The sequence below is a fragment of the Pinus tabuliformis genome, chromosome 8 (assembly GCF_031772625.1).
Source record: "Pinus tabuliformis cultivar Carrire ecotype Pingquan chromosome 8, CPIR1, whole genome shotgun sequence".
Classification (NCBI taxonomy): Eukaryota; Viridiplantae; Streptophyta; class Pinopsida; order Pinales; family Pinaceae; genus Pinus; species Pinus tabuliformis.
The window spans coordinates 1,164,943,580-1,164,965,216 of NC_142294.1; the positions used below are offsets into that span (position 1 = coordinate 1,164,943,580).

The 21,637-nt window shown below is 39.7% G+C and overlaps 1 protein-coding gene across 4 annotated transcripts in view; it reads right to left on the reverse strand.

Moving 5' to 3' along the window:
- Nucleotides 1-21,637, reverse strand: part of LOC149239491 (3-hydroxyisobutyryl-CoA hydrolase-like protein 1, mitochondrial) — a 328,118-nt gene that overhangs the window by 243,250 nt on the left and 63,231 nt on the right. For all 4 annotated transcript variants that reach the window (XM_089373436.1, XM_089373434.1, XM_089373435.1 and 1 more), the window contains exon 5: nucleotides 9,288-9,371. In XM_089373436.1, the coding sequence (XP_089229562.1) occupies nucleotides 9,288-9,371 (84 nt within the window). The remainder of the gene's footprint in view (nucleotides 1-9,287; nucleotides 9,372-21,637) is intronic.

The following is a 21,637-nucleotide window of genomic DNA, read 5'->3' on the forward strand; positions in this document are numbered from 1 at the left end:
CGGTATTACCGACACTTGATTTGTGGCTTAACATTCGATTGGTCCATGATCTCTATTTAAAGAGCATGGAGGGTCATTTGTTAGGTGACCGTTCATGAGAGAAGCTTATGTAAATTTTCTTTCTTTTACATTAATAAATTGTCTGAAGTGGCTGCATTGGCTCAAGTCGTCGACTATTTCCCTCTTTGAGGGTTTTAACCACGTCAAGAATACTATTGTACTGATCTGTGATTTGTTTGTGAGCGGTGGCCTTTGGTGTTCTATCTAAGGAACTTACCTTGTAAATTCCTACACTTTATCATTATACAACATATATAATATAACACTTACATCATGAAGGATAAATGATAAATCGATGAATCATATAATTGAAACAAATTTAAAACGAAAAGCATGATATCATACATCATACATGTAAGTTTGTAACTGTACAGTGTAACTACAAAGTTACTAACAATGTACAATGAAAATAAAATTATAAATGTTTAAAGTTTTAAAGTTTAAACCATATTGATGTTCCAACTATGAACATTGAATATTGAATATTGAAATAAAATTATAAAAGTCAAGTCCAATACATCAAGAGTCAAAATTTTATAGAGTCGAGACTCAAGTCTAATATATCATCATTCATATATCAAGATTCAAAATAAACTAAAGTCTACAACTAAAGTCTGAAACAGAAAAGCAAATAAGTTAATAACATAAGAACATATCAAAAGATAAATGAGCATAATTGCTCAAGGTAATGCCACGCTAGTCTCTGCATCCAGTTGTTGCATGAATAAATCAGGATCAACCATGTCACCATCTAAATCAAAATCACTTGCATTCTCAAACATGCTAAGTGGCACACCAACCAACCTCATTTGTGTCTCATCAAGTCCCTCCTCCATATCTACCTATGCATCATCCTCTAGATCAACATCCCATCGTGTTGTTGGTCCCTTCAAATACTCAAGTGTCTTTAAAAAAAATTGTTTCATTAAAAGAATTTCGAATTTTGTCCAAGGAAACGACCCCTTACAACCCCAGACGACCCCCTTTTGAGGATTCGACCCCGAAATTAGAGGAAACGACCCCTTCCGAGTTTCCTCACATACCCTACTTTTTGGGAGCATGGGGAAACGACCCCCAGTCGTCCCCAAGTCCCGGAGCGCGAGGGAGCTAGGAAACTTGACCCCCAAGTGGGGGGACATGACCCCATGGAACACTGGCTAAAACTAGGCACCAAAGCAAGGGAAATGGTGCTTGTTGCCACAAAATCTAGCAAGCCTAGTGCAAAGCCCCACTAGGCAAAACCAGACTTTATGGCAACAAGAGAAAGGGTTGTCACTCTCACCTTAGCAACCTTTCTCCTGCTCTTTAGTGGTATTTGACCACAAGGGAGGCTTCCCTAAGTCACGTAAATGATGTTCAATTACTATAGCAAATGGTGATAGATATGAGGTCCATAAGGTGGGATAAAGTACCAGTGAAGCCTAGAAAGCCTAGATGTTCTATTCCACGATTCAAATAATCTATTCCTAGACCAACTTAATGGTTGTTATAAGTTAGGGTTTTGCTAATTTGCAATGATAGGGTACATGATGTCATATAAAAGACAAAGGAGTAAGGGGGGGTGACTAGGGCATCCACGTTTAAAACCCTAACTATTTTTTGGTGAGGGGAGAATCTAAATATAAGGAATGCACAATCAAAGTTTCCTTTTATGTTTCAAAGAGGACAATTTAGCATGTTATAATGGAACAATATTTCAACATAGATTTATCATTTAATTATTGCACAAAAATATAAACACTATTACACATATATTATGCAAAATATAGAGAAATGGGCATAAAACTTACAAAATTCTGCAAAGGAACACTTACATTCGATAACAAAAGGACATATCCACACAATTCCATCTCCACAAGAATTCACACCATAGGAAAGTCACATTTCAGCCCAAATAGTGAAAAAGGACTAATTCACACCCTTTTACATGAGAAGAGTGATAAATGTTTGTTGATCAAAAATGAAATAAGGGAGCCTCTATTTATCAAGCTTAACTACCCTTATTTTGTATAATTTACAAGTAAAGCCCCGATACAAGTTTGCTTAAGTGTTAAACAAATGAGAGGTTACAAGCCAACCTCATAAAAGTTCCAAAAATAACAAACAATGCCAAAATAGCCCACACATGTGGGAGAATAGGCTCCTCCAATATGATGTCATCCTCCATAGGTGCTAAAATGTCACAAGCAAGTGACTAATGGGTCATGAGTGCTCCACGCTCCAAGAAATAGCTCAAAGTACATGGGTATGCCTCCAAAACCATGATATCATCATCAAGGTGCCCTACATCACACTTCTAACGGCAACAAAGGTGACGTGGCACCATTATGCTCCAACATTGGGGTCCATCCCTCATGTGCAAGTCCTCCCCTATCATCTCAAGGATAACCATCATCATCCAGGCTCTGACACACGCAACGCCTATCAAACAATATCAAGGCCAGCCTGGGGGTGTCTAGGATCCATTTGGGCACATCATTGATAAATCCAAATCTAAGCCTCAATGGCTCAGCATTTCAGCATCTACGAGTACTAAAGTGAGTCAAATACCATGTGGAACCATTTCATAGCCCAACACTCTCCTTCGGGTAGGCAACACTGTATCAACAAGGTCATATCTTCTCTCTGGACTAGATAAAACGACCTCAAGAATGTTGTTGAATGGAATGAGAATCATATCTCAACAGGTCTCTACTATTATGATAACACCACCTAACAAATGTTAGAAAATCAGAAAGGCAGAAAGACTTTCTTATATAGATAATTACTTGTGATTCTTTTATCTTTATGTTCTTCTTTTATCTTTTAGTTCATCAAGCAATTACCAAAACAATAACACAAGGACAACAAATGTAGGCGGGCAGCCAGGGCAAAACCCCTATCTAGGGGAAAACCCAGTCAACAATTCTTCCTTCAATAGTTTCTCGAGATAATCCAAGACTCTAGACCCAGACAGAGACTCCCTCCACACCAAGTTAGCCCTCAATCATTCTTGCAGATGACAACCCTTCTCAAGCAACTTTGACCTGGCAGCATCAGCAGCAGCTTCGACCCAACAGCAGTAGCTGTAGCAGCTTCGACCAAACTTGGAGAACTTCGATCTCCCTTGATACACCTCAGAACAGAGTGAGAATTGCCCCAAAATTTTGATCTTGAGGTCTATTATCTCCTTCCATAAACTCGCATTCCTTTCCAAACCTTCTTCTAGCCCTTTCTCAACTTCGCCCTTTTCCAGCTTCCAGCTTCAGAAATCGAACTATGTGAGAGAGAATGAAATGCTCCAAATGAATTCGAACTCCTTTTATTTATAGCCCTTTTGTGAGGTCGAATTACTTATGTTGAGGCTGACTTGATCTTCTTGAGGCCGACTTGATGTGGAGACTAAATTCATTTTTTACTCAAAAATAATTCTTTTTACATGATTCGAAAACCCAAGGGTCTCTTTTAATGTACAATGACTCTAATGACTCAGAATAAATCCTAGAAGTCCTCAATGGGGACTTTGACCTAAAACATGATGACCCAAGCATGAAACCCATGCTTTAATAAGTCATGATTATAATAATAAAAATATTTTCTTCATTCTTTTGATAAGTACAACTCAAATACTTTTTATGAAGACAGAACCTAGTTACGTATTTCAACACTCCCTCTTAACTAGGGATGTATTCATCAGTACAATTACAAGGAAGATCTCATAACACATGAACCATAAAGAACTTTAAGCACCACAATGCCATGGACTAGATTCCTGACCAAGGCAATCTATCCAGGTGGGACTAAGATGGACTAAAGCTTTCAGCCTCTCTAGGTACCATCAGGCTTACTTACTAACCATCAACCTAGGGATCTAGGTGCATATCCGAGGTCATAGCTCCATGACCAACCCCACCCTTCCTACTTCGGGACCCAGACATCAACACAAAGTGTCAACCAGATGTCCTCCTAGGCAATGTCTCACACAAAGCCTCAACTTTCTCAATTATTTCAATCAGTAACAAATCCTCCCCAATCAAGTAGATTGGCAACAAATCTCTCCAAACAAACTTATTGACAATACTAAGCATGTAAAAACATGCTATCAAACTTCCGAGAGATTTACCTGTACAAACACAACCCCAATCAGTAACAAACTTTCAAATGTACATAAATAGATACAAACCTTCGGGGTTTTCCAAACAACTTGATGTTGCTTCTCAACTAAGGACTTAGGGCTTTTCCAATGAATCTTGATAGAAGATTCCTCAACCATGCAGCTTCCTTTCCTACTTCTCATGTAGCAACATATTCCACAAATCGATCCGACTTTCCTTATCTCAGCAGCCCTTTAAATACATTCTCCAATTTCTTCTATCAAGGTGTCCATCATGACTATGATATGGCCTCCCTCTCAACTAGGGAGATTCCTTTCATCCATGCTCCCTCTCAATCTAGGGAGATTTATTTCATTCAAGCTCCCTCTTAACCTAGGGAGATTTCTTTCATTCAAGATCCCTCTTAACCTAAGGAGATTTCATCCAAGTTCCCTCTTAATTTAGGGAGTTCTATTTCTTTTCTACGACATCAAAGAATATTTCATGGCTTCCATCCTTCTCATCAAAGTTATCATGATCATCATCATTCACATCATGCTTATCACATCAACTTTATTTTACGAACATCTTCACCATCTTTGAAGATTATGTACCTGCACAACTTAGATATCAAGTACAACCAACTCTATAGAAGCATGAAGTTAGCCATATCAAAATCCCGGAAGCATTTTATATATCAGATACCCAAACTTAATTACAAACAAGAGACACATGCTCTTCAACTTCTTACTAGGGTTTTTGTTATAAACCCTAGACTACTTCATCAAGACTTTGAGCATTTCATATCTAGGGTTTCAATGTTTCTTCCAGAGGTATGACATACCCTACTACTTCATATTGCAAACCCTAGAAACAATTCAAACAAATATAAATATACAATCTATCTAACAACTTTCAGAATTCATATGTTAGACTTCCTACTAGGATTTCATACAAACCCTAGATTTCATAGATGAAATTTAACAATCAAAACCAATCACAGCTCAATCAATAGCGTCACTAGCTTCCACTAGGGTTTGTTGCAAACCCCAGATTTTCTCAGACAATCAAACGGACATTAATCATAACTAAAACTCAGAGTTTGACAATCTTACACAAATCTCAAATTATCACATAGTCATCATATATCAAAGATTTGAACTTCTACTAAGTTTTAGTTACAAAACCCTAGAATTCACAAATACTATCATCCTAGAGAATCAAACTTCGACTAGGGCTTAGTTCCAAACCCTAGGACCATCAACAATTAGGTCAACTCATACATCTAGGATTTCATCATCATGCACAAGCATATCATAACATGTGTTAGTCAAACCCAACTACACAAATATCAATAAGAGTTAGACATATAACAAACTTGATTAGACTAGGATTTGATCAAACAAACACACATCCCAAGGATTTCATTTCTAAGACATCATAAGGTAGTCCTATGATTGGATTGTTATTTGATTAAATTGTTGATATCTAAGGCTTTGTGTCTTGAAGATGGATTCTAGGGTTTATGACAAAACCCTAGCAAGAAATTGAAGCCTAGTATGTAAAAAGATGTGACCCTTGCTAATTATGAACCTCAATAGGTTTAGGTATTTGATGTCTATGGTTTGAATGCTTTGATGCTTCCATTGTAATGACATAATTTTAATTGACTTTGTACTTGCTATTAAAGTTTTGCAGGTACATGATCTTCAAGATGTTGGAGATGTTCGTAATTGAAGATGATAATAATGATGAGCATGATGAAGAAAGCTATAAGAATGATGATGATCAAGATGACCTTAATTCCATAAGAAAGAATGAAGCCTTGAAAGGCTGAAATTTCTTCGATGTTATAAAAGAAGGAAGTTGTTGATTTCCCTAAGTTGTGAGGGAGCTTGAATGAAAGAACTACAGATGGATTTACAAGATTTGAGAAGCACTGCCGCTGTATTTGGTGCTACTGAGGAAAAAAGCTTCCGACAAGTTGTATATGGATAACTTGATGATGACATAAGTAGCATCAGCATGATTGAAGACCCTGAAGGTTTGTGTTTACTTGTATATATACTTTAAAGTTTATTACTGATTGGGGTTGTGATTGTGCAAGATCTCTCCGTTAAAAGATTGAGCGTTTGAACAATGCTTGGAGTGGTGGATATGTATATATATATCCAGATTAGGTCACCAACAATCCACCCCTTATGAAAGACTCTTCCCTGTTCTTCAAAATAAGCTAACAATTTGTTGGATCAGGTGTGAAACCCTTAAAACTCTTGGGAAGAATCGAAAACCATATGTCTGACCCTTCAATCTTCTTCCCAAATCCAGATTAAGTCAACAACAACCAACCCCTTATGAAATACTCTTCCCTGTTCTTCAAAATAAGCTAACAATTTGTTGGATCAGGTGTGAAACCTTTAAAACTCTTGGGAAGAATCGAAAACCATATGTGTGACCCTTCAATCTTCTTCCCAATTATCTAAATCAGTTGTAAATATTAGGAGAAAGTTACAAAAAGTGTTTATTCTTAGCCCATGGTAAGCAAATTCTGCACTTAGAATTTAAACCCTAACAACTAGACAGCTTAAAACAAACACTCTAATTGTAATGTTCCCTATGGATTAATTTCCCAAGGAAGGACGAAGTAGCCTATCCAACCGTGTAGACTATAATCATTGATAAAAGGGGAACCTATTATTCAATGTATGGGGCAACATTGGGTAAATTTGGGTAGCTGGGGTAAAAAGCCTAAATTGGGGCTACACTTGTAACCCCTCACATTAGATTAAGGAAGAAAGACCACATGAGGAATCTATAAATAAAGGAGAGTTAGAATCATTTATCATCATTGATTTGGATTGGAATATCTCTGTTTCTTTTCAGCTGTGGCCCTGAGGGTTAAAACTTAAGACCCCTTTCCCCTTGATTAGTTTCAGTGGAGATGATCACACCCTAGCTAATCCCATTCTCTTCCTTCTGTTACAGTTTAATACCTTGAGATACCTCTGATCTGTTTGACAGGCAAGAAACCTTTCTGTGGCTTATTTGGTCAACGAACTATGTTGAAGGAGCAGTGAAGATCATCTTTATAGACAGCAAAGAGCCCTCTGTGTTTCTATGGTATTAAAGGGCTACAAAATTACTGGCTGAAGAAGTATAAAGGAGCAGAAGGCCTTCCCTGAGGCACTAAAGCTTAATCTGAAGACAGCAAGGCACCTGAGACCCCCTGTCCAAGACATGGAGACCCTAACTCCATCAGGAAAGTTTTCACTGCAGGTTCAGGAATTCATTCTGTAGCAATAAACCTTTATCTGACTGACCACGTCATCTAGCAGAAAACAGTCGTGGAATAGATTCTTGATCCATATTGCATAGGACTAATTTGACAGAGAGCTCATTCTGGGGCACCTGCATTCGGGTCTTTCTGGAGCCGCAGACTACATTTGCGGAGGACTATTAGGGGCCGCAGCCCACGCTCTGAAGCTCAGTTGGGTAACAGGACCATTCTAGAGACAGCAAAAGGAAACCAGGGTTCAGCGAGGGTTCAATTGATAACCACACTAAGGACTGGAGTCGTGGTATCTGCAGACTGCTACAACAAGCCAACCGAGTAGGGCACCATTGGAACAGGTCTTGGTTGAATAGTTCTTAGTTTAAAAAGCCATATTTTAAAAAGAATATTGGGACAGATTGGTTTTTTTACATTATCTGTGTATTGTGAGGATTGTTACTGTGTATGCACCAGGCCTACTGGTGCAGTAACCCTAGGTACAATTAAAAAAGTGGAAGCTGTTACGAATAATTGATACATGGTGAAATTTATTATTGGACTGCATTATTGTATGTATACATCATCTCTGACTGCAAAATTGGTAGAATTTATTTTGTGAATTTATAACCCTAAGGGTAGAATCCCCTTGGGATATTACACTAATCAAAACAGTGGATCTGAGTATGCTAATCTACAAACACATACCGCTGGAAATATGAATAGTCTGACTCTTTCAACTCTGCATCTGTATTCAAACTGGAAAAGAAAACTAAACAGCAATATCTCAAAACTGGAATGAATTACCACACTGACACACCTTCCCTTCTTTTATAGGAGAAGAAAAGATAGGTCACAAAAATAGAACACACCAGTAATACGCCTAGGCTAAAAATAGACAAACCCTAAGCTACCTAGAAAAGTGCACCCTCACTGCATGAAGTGACTCCTAGGGCAGAGCACCCCCAACCTTGGAGACTGCACCCTAGCTATTTCCAGAACATTTCCATGAACCTATTCTAAATGCAAACAGCTGCCAAAATAGTACTTATGCTAATACTGGAAAACAGAACTCTAAAATAGAAAAGCAATTCTAAGTATAGGAAAAGCTAAACATGACTCAGCCCATACAGATCTCATATGCATGTCTCTATCTTACTCTACAAGACTAAAGTGCCTTATAGAAGCTTAACTGGTGTTGCGCTACGGTCCTGCAGTCATCTCTGTCACATACAACAACCAAGGACAAATCCGATCTGCCATGAATGTTGAAGAACGCCATCAATGCTGGGGGACACATACTGACCAGCACAGATGTAATACTAACAAAAGGAAGAAAAAAAGTCAAATCATTAATCACTGAATATCATGTCCAAGTTTCCTAGTCATGTTCAACAATGAGTTTGGACAAAATCATGATTTCCATGGCTTGAGAAAGTAGAATATGCAAGAGGCTTGTCAAGTTTAGCCAAAGATGTGCTTAGTAGTTAGTTATACGTGAGCTACTGATTTTCCTGTCAAGCCAAGTAGACTCAGCGAGTTTCCTAATTACTTGACAAGTTTTGCTACTTACACCAATGCAGGGTATCAAATGTCTAACAAGTGTGCACATTTCATATGAGAGCAGTAAAATCTTTACATATGAGACTTACTACATATTTTCATTGAACATATATTTAGTTGCCCTGTATTAAAAAAATGAAAAACAAAGAATGGTTTGATGCCCCATAAATTCTTCTAGACTATCCATTTAAAAATAACAATAAATGGCATATTTCTCAAAAACATGATGGCCATGTCTTGCACCCGAAAATGCTATCAAACTCTTAAAGTATCAGTATAAGTATAAAAGGCATTTAATAACTTATATTCAGATTGGTACATACGGTCTTGTCTGTTGCCACACGAAACATCCCAGGGATGGAGACGCCTGCCCCTCCTCCCATTGTCAATCCATCCAATAATGCCACCTGCACACCAATCACCATAAATGTCCAAGATCTAATGTGTTAGTAGCTCAGATGAAAAACATTCAAGACTGTGAACAAAAAATAGATGATCAAATACAGTACACGTCAACCCATTGATGTAAATATCCAAGGAAGAATTCAATCAACAAGAAAAGCAGAACATTAATGTAATCAACTAGAGGTTTATCATGGTAATCAAAACAAAACTAAAGGATTTTTTTAATATAAAAATCATCTATGATTGAGACAGGAAGACACACACATCAGTTGAAGACAAAAGGATTTTGGAATTACAATATCCAATCGCTTACAGTTTTGTCCTTTCTGAAGATAGTAATATAAACTACCAACCAGTTCAAAGTACTTTAATAATTATATAAGCATATGAAGCTGTAGTTATAGGGTGTTAAGGAGACCAATCAGTAACAGTGAATTCAGGCAAGTGCAAAGTTTCCCTCCCATCCACCCATTAGAAATGACAAAAATATAACCACTTTGTTTACTGAAAGAAGAGAAAATAACATCTCCAATGAAGAACTCAAACATGAAAGTCCAGAGGCATAATATTCATCGTGCTGGGGGGAAAGGAGTGGATCTACAAGATTGGATCAAATTTAGACATATGTGTTTCAATTTGTCGATACCCTCAAGACAGACTCACCTCATAGTCCTACACTCTAAGGACATAGCAAGAAATGGGGAACAACATGGGAACAAGGACAAATTAAAAAAGGTCATAGTGGATAAGGCTTCAATCCAAAACATCAAAATCAAGTGCTTTTGCCAGCAAATAGATATTAGATAAACCAAAGACAACTAAAAATGTTGTAATAGGAGGAAATCAATTAGTCATGCTGCAAGCATACTTATGTATAATCCAAGTCATAGATGGCCTAAAAGCTCATATGTGAAAGTCAATAACCACAACAAAACCAGAAACCATACAAAGGATGCTATCACTGCCTCTATAGGGATTCAGGAGGCTCCCTCTCTACTTTCCTCCAGTACCATGATCAGTGATGCTTAGACCTCTTCAGCAGGAAGACTTTCAGCCGCAAATCTCAAGCCCCTGCACTCCATGCCCTGCCCTAGGATGACCAAACCAATTACCTCAGACTTTCCTGTTATCTGTCAGAGCAGAGAAACAAACTGTAGGCAAAAGTTCCAGAGCATACCAAGCAGCAAGATGGTGAGACCTGAGTTTCTCCTCAGCCCCCCTCTCTAGGAGACCACCCAATATTATTGAGACTGGTTAGGAGGTGTCAGTCCATACATCAAGCCACACATCCTTAGAGCATAAGAGAGATCAGCTCTAGACAAATCCAGAGTGAAGCACACGCCACCCATTAGACTACCTCCCAAACCCAAATCCATAGGAGCAACCAGAAATTCATACGAAGTTTCCTTCTTTTGACCTCGGATGTTAGGAGTATCCCTCACCATACATCCCCCCTCAGATCGTGCAGCTGGGCTCCTCAACACTTTTTGGAGCTATATGGTGGCATGAATTTCCACCCCCCTTATACACGCAGACAATAAATGCACTTGCTCAAGATCCCTTTGGGATAGCTCCAAGTCAGCTCCCATCAACTTTAAATAGAGACATATCACCATATGCCACGATCTGATAGGATCTACCAGGTTGTGCAACCTTCAAGAGTCGGAGATGGAGATGCACCTCATTTTTCAGCGTCCCCTATACTATGAGATTAAAGGGCGTTATCACTACCTCTATAGGGACTCGAGAGGCACTCTACTTTCTTCTAGTACCAGGATCAAAGATGCTTAGCCCTCTTCATTAGGAAGATTTTCAGCCACGAATCTCATCTCCTACAAGCCATGCCCTAGCCTGGGATGACCAAACCAATTACCTCGTACTTGTTGATCCATCAAAGTGGAGCAACTAACGGCGGGTAGAGTTCTAGAACACATCAAAAAGTGAGATGGTGAGACCTCAGGTTTCTCCTCAACATCTCCCTTTGCAAGACCACCCAACATTATTAAGATTGGTTTGGAGGTGTCGGTCCATAAATCAAGCCACACATCCACAAAGCATTAGAGAGATTAGCTCCAAACGAATCCAGAGTAGAGCACGCCCCACCTGTCAAACTACCTCTTAGACCATGATCCCAGAGATCCATTCGAAGTTTCCTTCATTCAACCTCTGATGTTAGGAGTATCCCTCACCCATACATCCCCACTCATATCATGCAACTAGGCTCCTCGATGATTCCAAGAGACTCCAACAACAGCCCAGTGCCCAGTGTTCCCCTTTCACCCGCCATCAAACTCAAGAGACCTTGACATCATCAGCCTCATCGTCCAATCTCCCTCTCTCACTCTCTCTCTCTTGACAAGTTCTTAGGTTGGGTTGTCCACCTCCAATCTTGGACAAATTCACTTAGTGTTTTGTATCACCGTGCCTTTGCTATGATTTTATGCATAAGCTATGATGTTATACAAGTCAATTGAGTCATTGTCATGTATGGAAGACCCTTTTGAGCATGTTACATCTTGTAAAGAAAATTTATGTAAAGTCAAAAGTCTCAGATAGACCCTCCAAGACCCTGTCATCATCAAAAGATCAAGTCGGCCTCTATGAGTGGACAAGTCGGCCTACAAGCGGCAATTCGACCTAGAGAAGCCTATATATTAGAGACTTTGACCTCACTTGAAGGGGACTCACTCACACACATAAGAGTTCAATCAAGGAAGAGGAAAAGGTGCGAAGAAGAGAAGGATTAGAAGAAGAAAAGAAAAGTGAAATTTTGGAGTGTCTTTTGGGCTACTATCCTTCACACATGCGAGATAATTAGGGCATCCATTGCAACAGCTAAAGACCAAATTGCAGAAGTCAAGTTAGGGATCCAAGTAGCATACTTTGCAAGCCAGGTTTCTGAGAAGAAATGATCATCTCAAGCGAAGAAGAAAAGAGGAAGAAATCACCATCTTCTCCACACGTGCAAGAGCTAGGGTTTCTACAGAAGAAACTGTTGGGGGTCAAAGTTGCAGAAGAAAATATTGGGAGTCGAAATTGCAGAAGCAACTACTGGGGGTCGAAGTAGCTAGACAAAAAGAACGCTCATCAAGGAGGAAGGATTGACTTGGTCCTGGAGGGGACTTTGACAAGGGTCTTAGGTCTTGGAATTCGTCATTTGAAGTTCTATAAGAAGAGAAGAGTTCTTGTGGGTTTTCCTCTCAAGAGGATAGGTATTGGCCCTGGGGTTTTCCTCTCAAGAGGAGAGGTATTGGCCCTGGCTGATCGCCTATATCTTGTGTCCTATTGTCTCATTGATCTTCATTGTTTGGTAGTTGTTTGATGATAGAAAACACTAATAATAATCAAGTAAAAGAAGCTAATCAAGTTAAGTAAAAATACATCACAAGCAGTTATCAAAGTAAGAGAAATCACCTGATCTAGTTGCCCCTAGATTTCTCAACATGGTATCAAAGCTAAGGTGACAAGACAAGAAGAGGCAGCTTGAAGATCATCCACTTGAAGAAGGATACATAATGGTCGAGCACAAGGAAATCATTAAGGAGGACGAAGAAGCATCAAGGAGGAGTACTCATCTCCACAATCACATCATCACAAGGAGAACAAGACCTTAAGAACCCTACCTCCACTCAAAGAAAGAAGAACCACACACTTGAAGCATCTCGAAGTCTCTACATCCAAAGGAAGCAGGAAGAAGCATTGCCATCATCATCATCCAGGCAATATCCCTCTCTAAAGAAAGTATCACATCTCAAAGCATATCATCTAAGATATAAGTATTGTCATCTTTGAAGAAGAAATCATCAAGGAAGCAATCATCTTCAAGCAGGCACCTTCTATTTTCAACATCATCAAGAAGCCATCGAGTTGAAGATATCATCATCTAGGAGCATCTTCACTTGACAAGTATCTCTATATCTATGTCTGAATCTATTATCAAAATGACTTCATTTTGCAAGGAGAGCAACAAATTGGTTGGGTCATCAAACTTCCTTGCATGGAAAAAGAGGACAGACTTGATCCTCATAGAGAATGAAGTTATTGAATGTGCCAAGGGTAAAGTCTCCAAACCATCTCAAGGGCAAGCTCAAGCACTAACGAGGTATATGGAAGGGGAAATAAGCGCTCAAAGAATCCTTATAGAATCAATCAAGGATACCCTCATCCCATATGTAGCAAAAATGGAGAAATCACAAGATGTTGACACCAAATCATTGGGATTGGGTGAATATATGTAAAATAGTGTAAATAGTAAATGAGGAGAATAGTTATATGAAGAGACACTGGGAGGTGAAGCCCAAAACTCTCTCCCTCCATGTATATATCCATTAGCAATCTTAATGCAAAATCACAATTCGCATTGTGGAGTTACCTCCTGGCCTGACATGGTATCACAGAGAGCTCTCAAATTAATTTATGTGTTGTAACTCTTGTCAGTTCTCTACCATATTTGTTCCTATATTCCCTGCCATATTCTCTACAAGATTTTGTGCATTCAAATCCCTTTGAGTTGCACTGAATGTCCACTGAGGAGAAGTTTATCCATGCGTAATTTTTGTTCTGGAAAACTGTGGTGCGACTACGACCAAACTGCTGCGTTGCTCGTGAGTATCTTAGTTCTTTGACTGTGCGTATGATTTTTTTAATCAGGATGGTGCGTAGGGTGTTGCATCCTGTGTGAAGGCGTTGTGATAGGCACAATGAATGTTGTGTATAACTCCCAGTTCATAACTCCACAGTCCAGTGGTTAATACCTCCCCTCACACCGCTCCATACCTCAGCTATATGCACAGTTTATAACCTCTATGGGTCCTCGCAACCCAACTGTGCTCTGTTGCCTCTCCCCCGTACCCGACTGTGCTCCAATGCCTCTCCCTCGAACCCGACTCCATGTTACACAATCCACTACAAATGTTGCAAACGCTCCTCACCTCCAATTATGTTTTAGCGTACTTTCTCATGGTATAACTCACGCCCAGTTAACTCTCGTGGTATACCACTCCATACCCCGCTTACCATTAGCAACCCGCTCATAGTCGACCTCACCGGTCACTCTCCCCGCTGCGCAGCGGAACTCCTGGTTTTTTTAAACATTGCCACACCACTGCTCCAATCCACTCCACACCGCTCCCACTCATATAATACCGCCCTCCTCTTCGCTCCTCCGGTTGTTGCAAACACTACCATATGCATATACACCACAGTCAATTGCATATATAATCATATTGTTTTATATAAGACATATCGCCTCCTCCCATACCGTTGTTGCTAGTATCATCCATATCGCTCATATAACGTTACTCATACTACATACTGCTCATATACGTACCGCTCATATTACATTAATAGTGTTAATAATGACGTATGCAATTTTTTCAATATTGTGTCTTTAATATATAACACTACCCATTGCATAACACCTACCGCCGCTCTTAATACATATACCCTCCCCCATATACTTGTTGGAAATAATACTGAGAGGGGGGGTGAATCAGTATTATCAAGTTCTTTTAACAAATCTTCCTTATTTATACTTTGAATTATTTTTGCATATCAGTACCATAAAATAATGAGAATGAACAAGAAAAACAGATAGTCACCACCAAAGAACACCAGATATAAGGTGGAAACCCAATGTGGGTGAAAACCACCCGCTGCAATATGTCTCTATCTTCTTTCAAATTAGAAACTCCTTTTACAATGATTTTGTACTGGTGCAGTCCTTTACCAGTACACAGGCTGCAACCTGCAGAGAGCTACAACTCTCTCTCTCGTTTTCCAGTCTTTCCTGGAAGGGAGCTACAACCCCCTACTTCTTTTCTTACAAGGACCACTTTTCATAAATTTTCAAACTGGATCCATAAGCATCAAATGATCATCAAGTACATGTAAATTACACAGTCAACTGCAGTAACCAGATCAACAATAACAAAACTAACCCAGAACACCTTATCAACAGAAAAATTCAGTCAACAGAAGATCTTAAGACAGATACGCAGTTTTTCTTTCTCTGGCCTGCGTCGCTACGCACTTCACCTTCTGCTTCCCTGCGTATACCCGCAGAGAGCCTTCTGCTGCACCACGTACCCACGCACTGCTTCTTCAATCGCGCTGCGTACTGTTACTGTAGGTACGCACCCAGAGACACTATCGCGCCGCGTACTGTTACTGAAGCCACGCACTCAAAGATACTATCGCGCCGCGTACTTTTACTGTGCGTACGCACCTGAACCTTTGTCGCGCTGCGTACCCACGCAGTTCTCCTTCTTCTGCTCTGCGTACCCACGCAGTGCCCCTTCTTCTGCTCTGCGTACCCACGCAGCTCTCCTGTTTCTGCTCTGCGTACCCACGCACCTGTACCGTTAATCACCTGCGTACTTCTGATTAGGGCCGAATTGGCAGTCCACCAGTGTGCCACAGTTAGTCAGATGCCCAGATCTGATCATGCGCTCGAGAGATCACCCTTCACAGATTCGCTTTCAACTTTACTTTCATATAGATCAAGCTTTTAAAACAATAACCCAATATTTCAAATCTCAAGATATTCAATTTGCAAAAGATACTTAGCCAAGTGATCTCCTTTGCTTTATATTGGCAAGCTCCTCCTAAAATCATGGATCAATACCATAGATAACTAATACAAGGGGCCCAAAAACATGGGGCTCAATAATAATAATAATATAAAACAATACCACGGGCCAAAACCATAGAATCAAGAGCGGCGGGCTAAATACCACGGTCCAAACATAGGAATCCCCATGTGAACGCGCTTCTCTGCCTTGAAGTAAGTGAAACTGGGGGTACGCACCTCCTGAACGGGTGACCTGCGTCTCTGGCCGCGGTCCCTTCATGGTGCACCTGCTTGTACGCATCTTCTGAACTGTTCTCCTGCGTACTTCTTAATTTTCAACATTTTGAGAGCCTGATCAGAGCATTGCCACGGGAGGGTGTTGCCATCAAGTACAACATCTGTAACATAGAGCCATACCAGAATCATAATGCCAACAATATCCCCCTTTGGACTTGATGGCAACCTCAAAATCTTCAGCTTCATTCTCCCCCTTTGACATCAAGGGCAAAGGGTTATGCTCCCCCTAAGAACATGCTCCCCCTGAATATGAACCAGATCTGCAAAGAAGAACCATAATCCACCAAACACCATAAATGACCATGAAAGAGATAGAGACATATTGCAGCTATATTCAGACCAGCTTCCATGATCTCCTTCTGTACATCCTCCATAATGCCAACAATGCATTATATGCTCCCCCTGAACCTGTGCCATTCAATCTTCAACCAATCCGCAACCCAGCACATGTACGCATATACCCCAGATGAACCATGCGTACAACCATCAATCAGAAGAGATTTAACAACAAGATGATGCATCAACAACCCCCAGCTTTTGCCTGAGGTATTCAAAAGTCTCCCTGGGCAATGGTTTGGTGAGTATATCAGCAACTTGTTCCTTAGAAGGAACATACTCCAACTTGACCTTCTGTTCAAGCACTTGTTCTCGGAGAAAATGATACTTGATTGGTATGTGCTTGGTTTTTGAATGCATGACTGGGTTCTTTGAGATGCTGATTGCACTTGTGTTATCACATAAGATGGAGATAGGTGGTGTACAAGTGATTTGAAAATCCTGCAAGGTCTGCATCATCCAAAGGAGTTGAGTGCAGCAAGATGCAGCAGCAACATATTCCGCTTCAGCTGTAGACAAGGCAATCGAACTCTGTTTCTTGCTGAACCAAGATACTAATCTGGAACCCATAAAGAACGCACCACCACTTGTGCTCTTCCTGTCATCCACGCTTCCGGCCCAATCTGCATCTGTATAAGCATGAAGTGTGAGATCTGTATCTCTAGGATACCATAAGCCATAATTTTGAGTCCCTTGAAGATATTTGAAAATACTCTTCACTGCCTGAAGATGAGTTTCCTTCGGATTTGCCTGAAATCTTCCAACTATTCCAACTGCATGCATGATGTCCGGTCGGGTACCTGTCAAATAAAGTAAACTTCCAATCATAGATCTGTAGGTTGGTTGATGCACTGCTGCAGATTCATCATTTGTACTGAGGCTACATCCTGTGACCATGGGTGTACATACTGGTTTTGCATCTTCCATGCCATATTTCTTCAAAATCTGTTTGAGATACTTGGTTTGAGACAAAAAGATCCCTCCTTCTTTTTGTTGGATTTGCAAACCAAGAAAATATGTCAGTTCTCCCAGCAAGGACATTTCGAATTCTTTCTGCATCACTAAGGCAAAGCTTTGACTCATAGCTTCTTCATTGCTGCCAAAGATAATGTCATCTACATACACAACAAGTATTAGCAATTTGTTATTTTCAACTTTTATATAAAGATTGCTATCTGCTGATCCTTTTGAAAAACCTTGTTGATGAAGATATTTGTCCAAACGATAGTACCAAGCCCTTGGAGCTTGTTTGAGACCATAGAGGGCCTTTTTCAATCTGCATAGAAGATTTGGATCATTTCCAAGAATGAACCCATCTGGCTGCTCAATGTATACTTCTTCTTCCAAGTCTCCATTCAAAAAGGCTGATTTCACGTCCATTTGAAATACTTTGAAGTTTTGAAAGCTTGAGAGAGCAAGGAACATTCGGATGGCCTCAAGTCTTGCAACAGGAGCAAAGGTTTCTTCAAAGTCTATTCCTTCTTGCTGCGCATACCCTTTACAAACAAGTCTGGCCTTGTTTCTAATTACTTCCCCATTTTCATTCAATTTATTTTTGAAGACCCATTTTGTTCCGATAACATTCTTATCCTTTGGTCTGGGGACCAGCTCCCAAGTGTTGTTCTTTTCGATCTACTCAAGTTCTTCATCCATTGCTTTCACCCAACATTCATCTTTGCATGCCTCTTTCACATTTTGTGGTTCAGTGGAGGAGAGTAATGCCAAATAGCTTGAAGCTTCTGCAACTGTTCTTCTTGTTTGTACACCTGCTTCTTTCTGCCCCACAATCTGAGATTCTGGATGATTCTTCTGAACATAACTGGATGGAGTCTTTTCTTCTATTCTTGTCTGCTCCTCTGGTTCTTCTTGAGGTTCTTCTTCTTCATCATTCTGTCTTTGAGGGTAGCCTTCATCTTCTTCGATATCTTCATGATGTACTTGCCTAGGAATGTATCCCTTCTCATCAACCACTACATCAATGCTGTCAACAATTCTGCCAAGTCTTTTATTGTAGCATTTGTATGCTTTGCTATGTGGAGAATAACCAAGAAGAATGCCTTCATCTGCTCTAGGTTCAAGTTTGCCAAGTTGCTCATCAGTATTCTTAATATAACATTTGCTCCCAAAGATTTTGAAGTGCTTTACCGAAGGAGTCTCACCACACCAGAGCTCATGAGGGGTTTGAGTGTTGTTCACCCGGACATTTGTTTTGTTGAGAATAACAACCGCAGCATGTGCAGCTTCACCCCAGAAAGTTGCGGGAGTTCCCGACTCATCAAGCATAGCACGAGCCATTTGTTGGACTGTTCTGTTCATTCTTTCCACAACTCCATTTTGCTGAGGAGTTCTAGCTGTAGAGAATTCTCTTCTTATCCCATGTTCTTCACAGAAATCGAAAAATTCATTTGAGGTAAACTCCCCACCTCTGTCGGATCTGAGGCACTTAATTTTGTGTCCTGATTCATTTTCAACCAAGGCTTTGAAGGATTTGAATTTTTCGAATGCTTCATCTTTGTGCTTCATAAGTCCTATCCAGACAAACCTGGAGAAATCGTCAATGAATAATATCAAGTATTCTTCTCCTCGAGGTGTCCTTTTCCTGAATGGACCACATGTATCTGTATGTACTAGCTCAAGAGACATGCTAGCTGATCCTTCCTTCTCTGGAAAGTTAGTTTTGGTTTGCTTTCCAAACTGACATGATTTGCATATGGTGTTGTCTGGAATTTTGATATCTGGAAGATCGCAAACTGCCTGATATTTGCATGCTTTCCTTATTTGTGAAAAGCTTAGATGCCCCAACCTCAGATGCCATAACCAGTGCTCATCATCCTTGCTCAGATAACATTGTTGTTGTCCTTCTTCAAATATGTATAGATTATTTGGAGTTCTTTTACCTTTGATCACTATTTTACCTGTATCAAGATCACGAACAAGACATCCATTTGATCTGAATATCACCTCGGTTCTTTGATCACACATCCGGCTGACACTTAGAAGATTATGCTTCAATCCATCAACGTACAAAACATTTCCAGCTTTGACCTTTTCTTTTAACTGAGCAATGCCTTTTCCTTTTATAGTTGCAGGAGTATCATTTCCAAAAGAAACTTTCTTTCCTTTTTCTAGAGCAGAATATGACTCAAGTTTTTCTTTATCACCTGTCATATGCTTCGAACATCCACTGTCAATGTACCATATATTTTCCTGTCCCTCTGCATAAAATGCTATCCCACATCTTTCTGTTTGTGGTTCCTTTATTCTCCCTGTTTTGGTGCTTGAGGCTGGTTCCTTTGTCTGCTGAAACCTGCTCCTGCATTCAGAATCTTCATGACCAAAGTTATTGCAAATAGAACATTCAACTTCATTTTCAAGAGCCGAAAAGTTGTTATAGGTCCTTTTTGTAATCCCAGTCATACTTCTTTGTTTTTGAGCTTCTCTAGTCATGATTGTTTTATATGCAACACATTGAGCTGCTTTGTGACCAAAGTTATGGCAAGAGAAACATTGTCCATTGAAGAAGTTTCTGCGATTATCAAATCTACCGGCCAAATGATTGTAATTTCTATTGTCATCCATTCTTGAACCAAATTGAGAAGATTTTACCTGTGGCTGGTTGTAGCTTTTGTTCACCCTTAAGATGGATTGCCCCTGATAGTCTCTGTTTGCAATTCGTCCCTGCTTTACCTGATGGTCTCCATTGTGCTTTTGCTCATTCCTTCTTGCTGCATCAAGATAACTTTTTGAGGTGGATGCTTGAGAAGTTTCTCCATTATAGCCCAGACCTGTCTTGTTTAGGGGAGAACGTTGTACATTGATAATCTCATCCAAAGTTTCAAATCCTTTGACAAACTTAAGATTAATAGCTTTTGTTTTCTCAATCTCTTTTCTAAGACCAACAATTTCACCTTCTAACTTTTCAAGATGCTTTTCCTTTTCATCAATTTGAAATTGTAGAGTATCAATGATCATATTCTTTTCTTCTATACATCTCTTGAGTCTAGTAATTTCTTCATAAAGGCTATCCACATCTATAGCATCCATATAATCATCATCTTCAAATGCCATTAACAGTTTATAGTCATTACCTCGTTCATCTTCATCACTATTTGATAGACCATCACTATCCTCATGAGTGTAGTAGCTTTTCTTATTTGCACTCTGTTTCTTGTTCCATCTAGCAGGTTCTTTTCCTTTATCCTTATAAGGACATTTTGCAGCATAATGACCTACTCTTCCACAAGCAAAGCATTTAAAAGGTAACTTACCTCTGAACCTTCCAGAACCCCTTTGAAGATTTCTGACAAAATTTGATTCTTCTTCTTCTTCTTCTGGCACGTGACTTGCTTCATAATAATCTCCTTTGCCTGAAGCCTTGAAAGAAGCTTCTCTTCTGTCTGAAGGACCTCCCTTTCTCATTTCATAAGCAGTTAGAATTCCGTGAAGCTGAGACATAGTAAGAATTCGTAGATTTTCCTTTTCTTCTATTGCAGACACTTTAGATTCAAACTTGGGGGACAATGATCTTAGAACTTTTTCAACCACAATAGCCTCTTTTATTTCTTCGCCCAAGTTTTTCATGCAATTAACAATCTCATCTACCCGAAGAAAATAGTTAGCCACACTTTCATCATTATACATCCTGAGATTCTCATACTGAATCCTGAGAGTTTGAAGTTTAGCACGCTTTACCTGTTCATCTCCTTCGTAGCTCAGGACAATCTTGTCCCATATTTCTTTTGCGGATTTGTATTGCATAACCTTTACGAATTTTGTCTAAGATAAGCATCCCAGCAAAGTATTGACTGCTTTAGCATTTGTTTCATATTTCTTCTTTTCGGCCGTATCTGTAGGAGTAGCTGAAGGAAAAGTGTAGCCTGTATCTATGATATCCCAAACTTCTGTACCAAGAGATTGAAGATAGGTAGTAACTCTTACCTTCCAATAATTGAAGTTTGTCCCATCAAAAATTGGTGGCCTGATTGATGCTTCCCTCTCGTAGTTGCTCATGATGAATGATCTTCCTTCAAGCGATCAAGCTTCTCCGAAGGACCTGCTTTGATA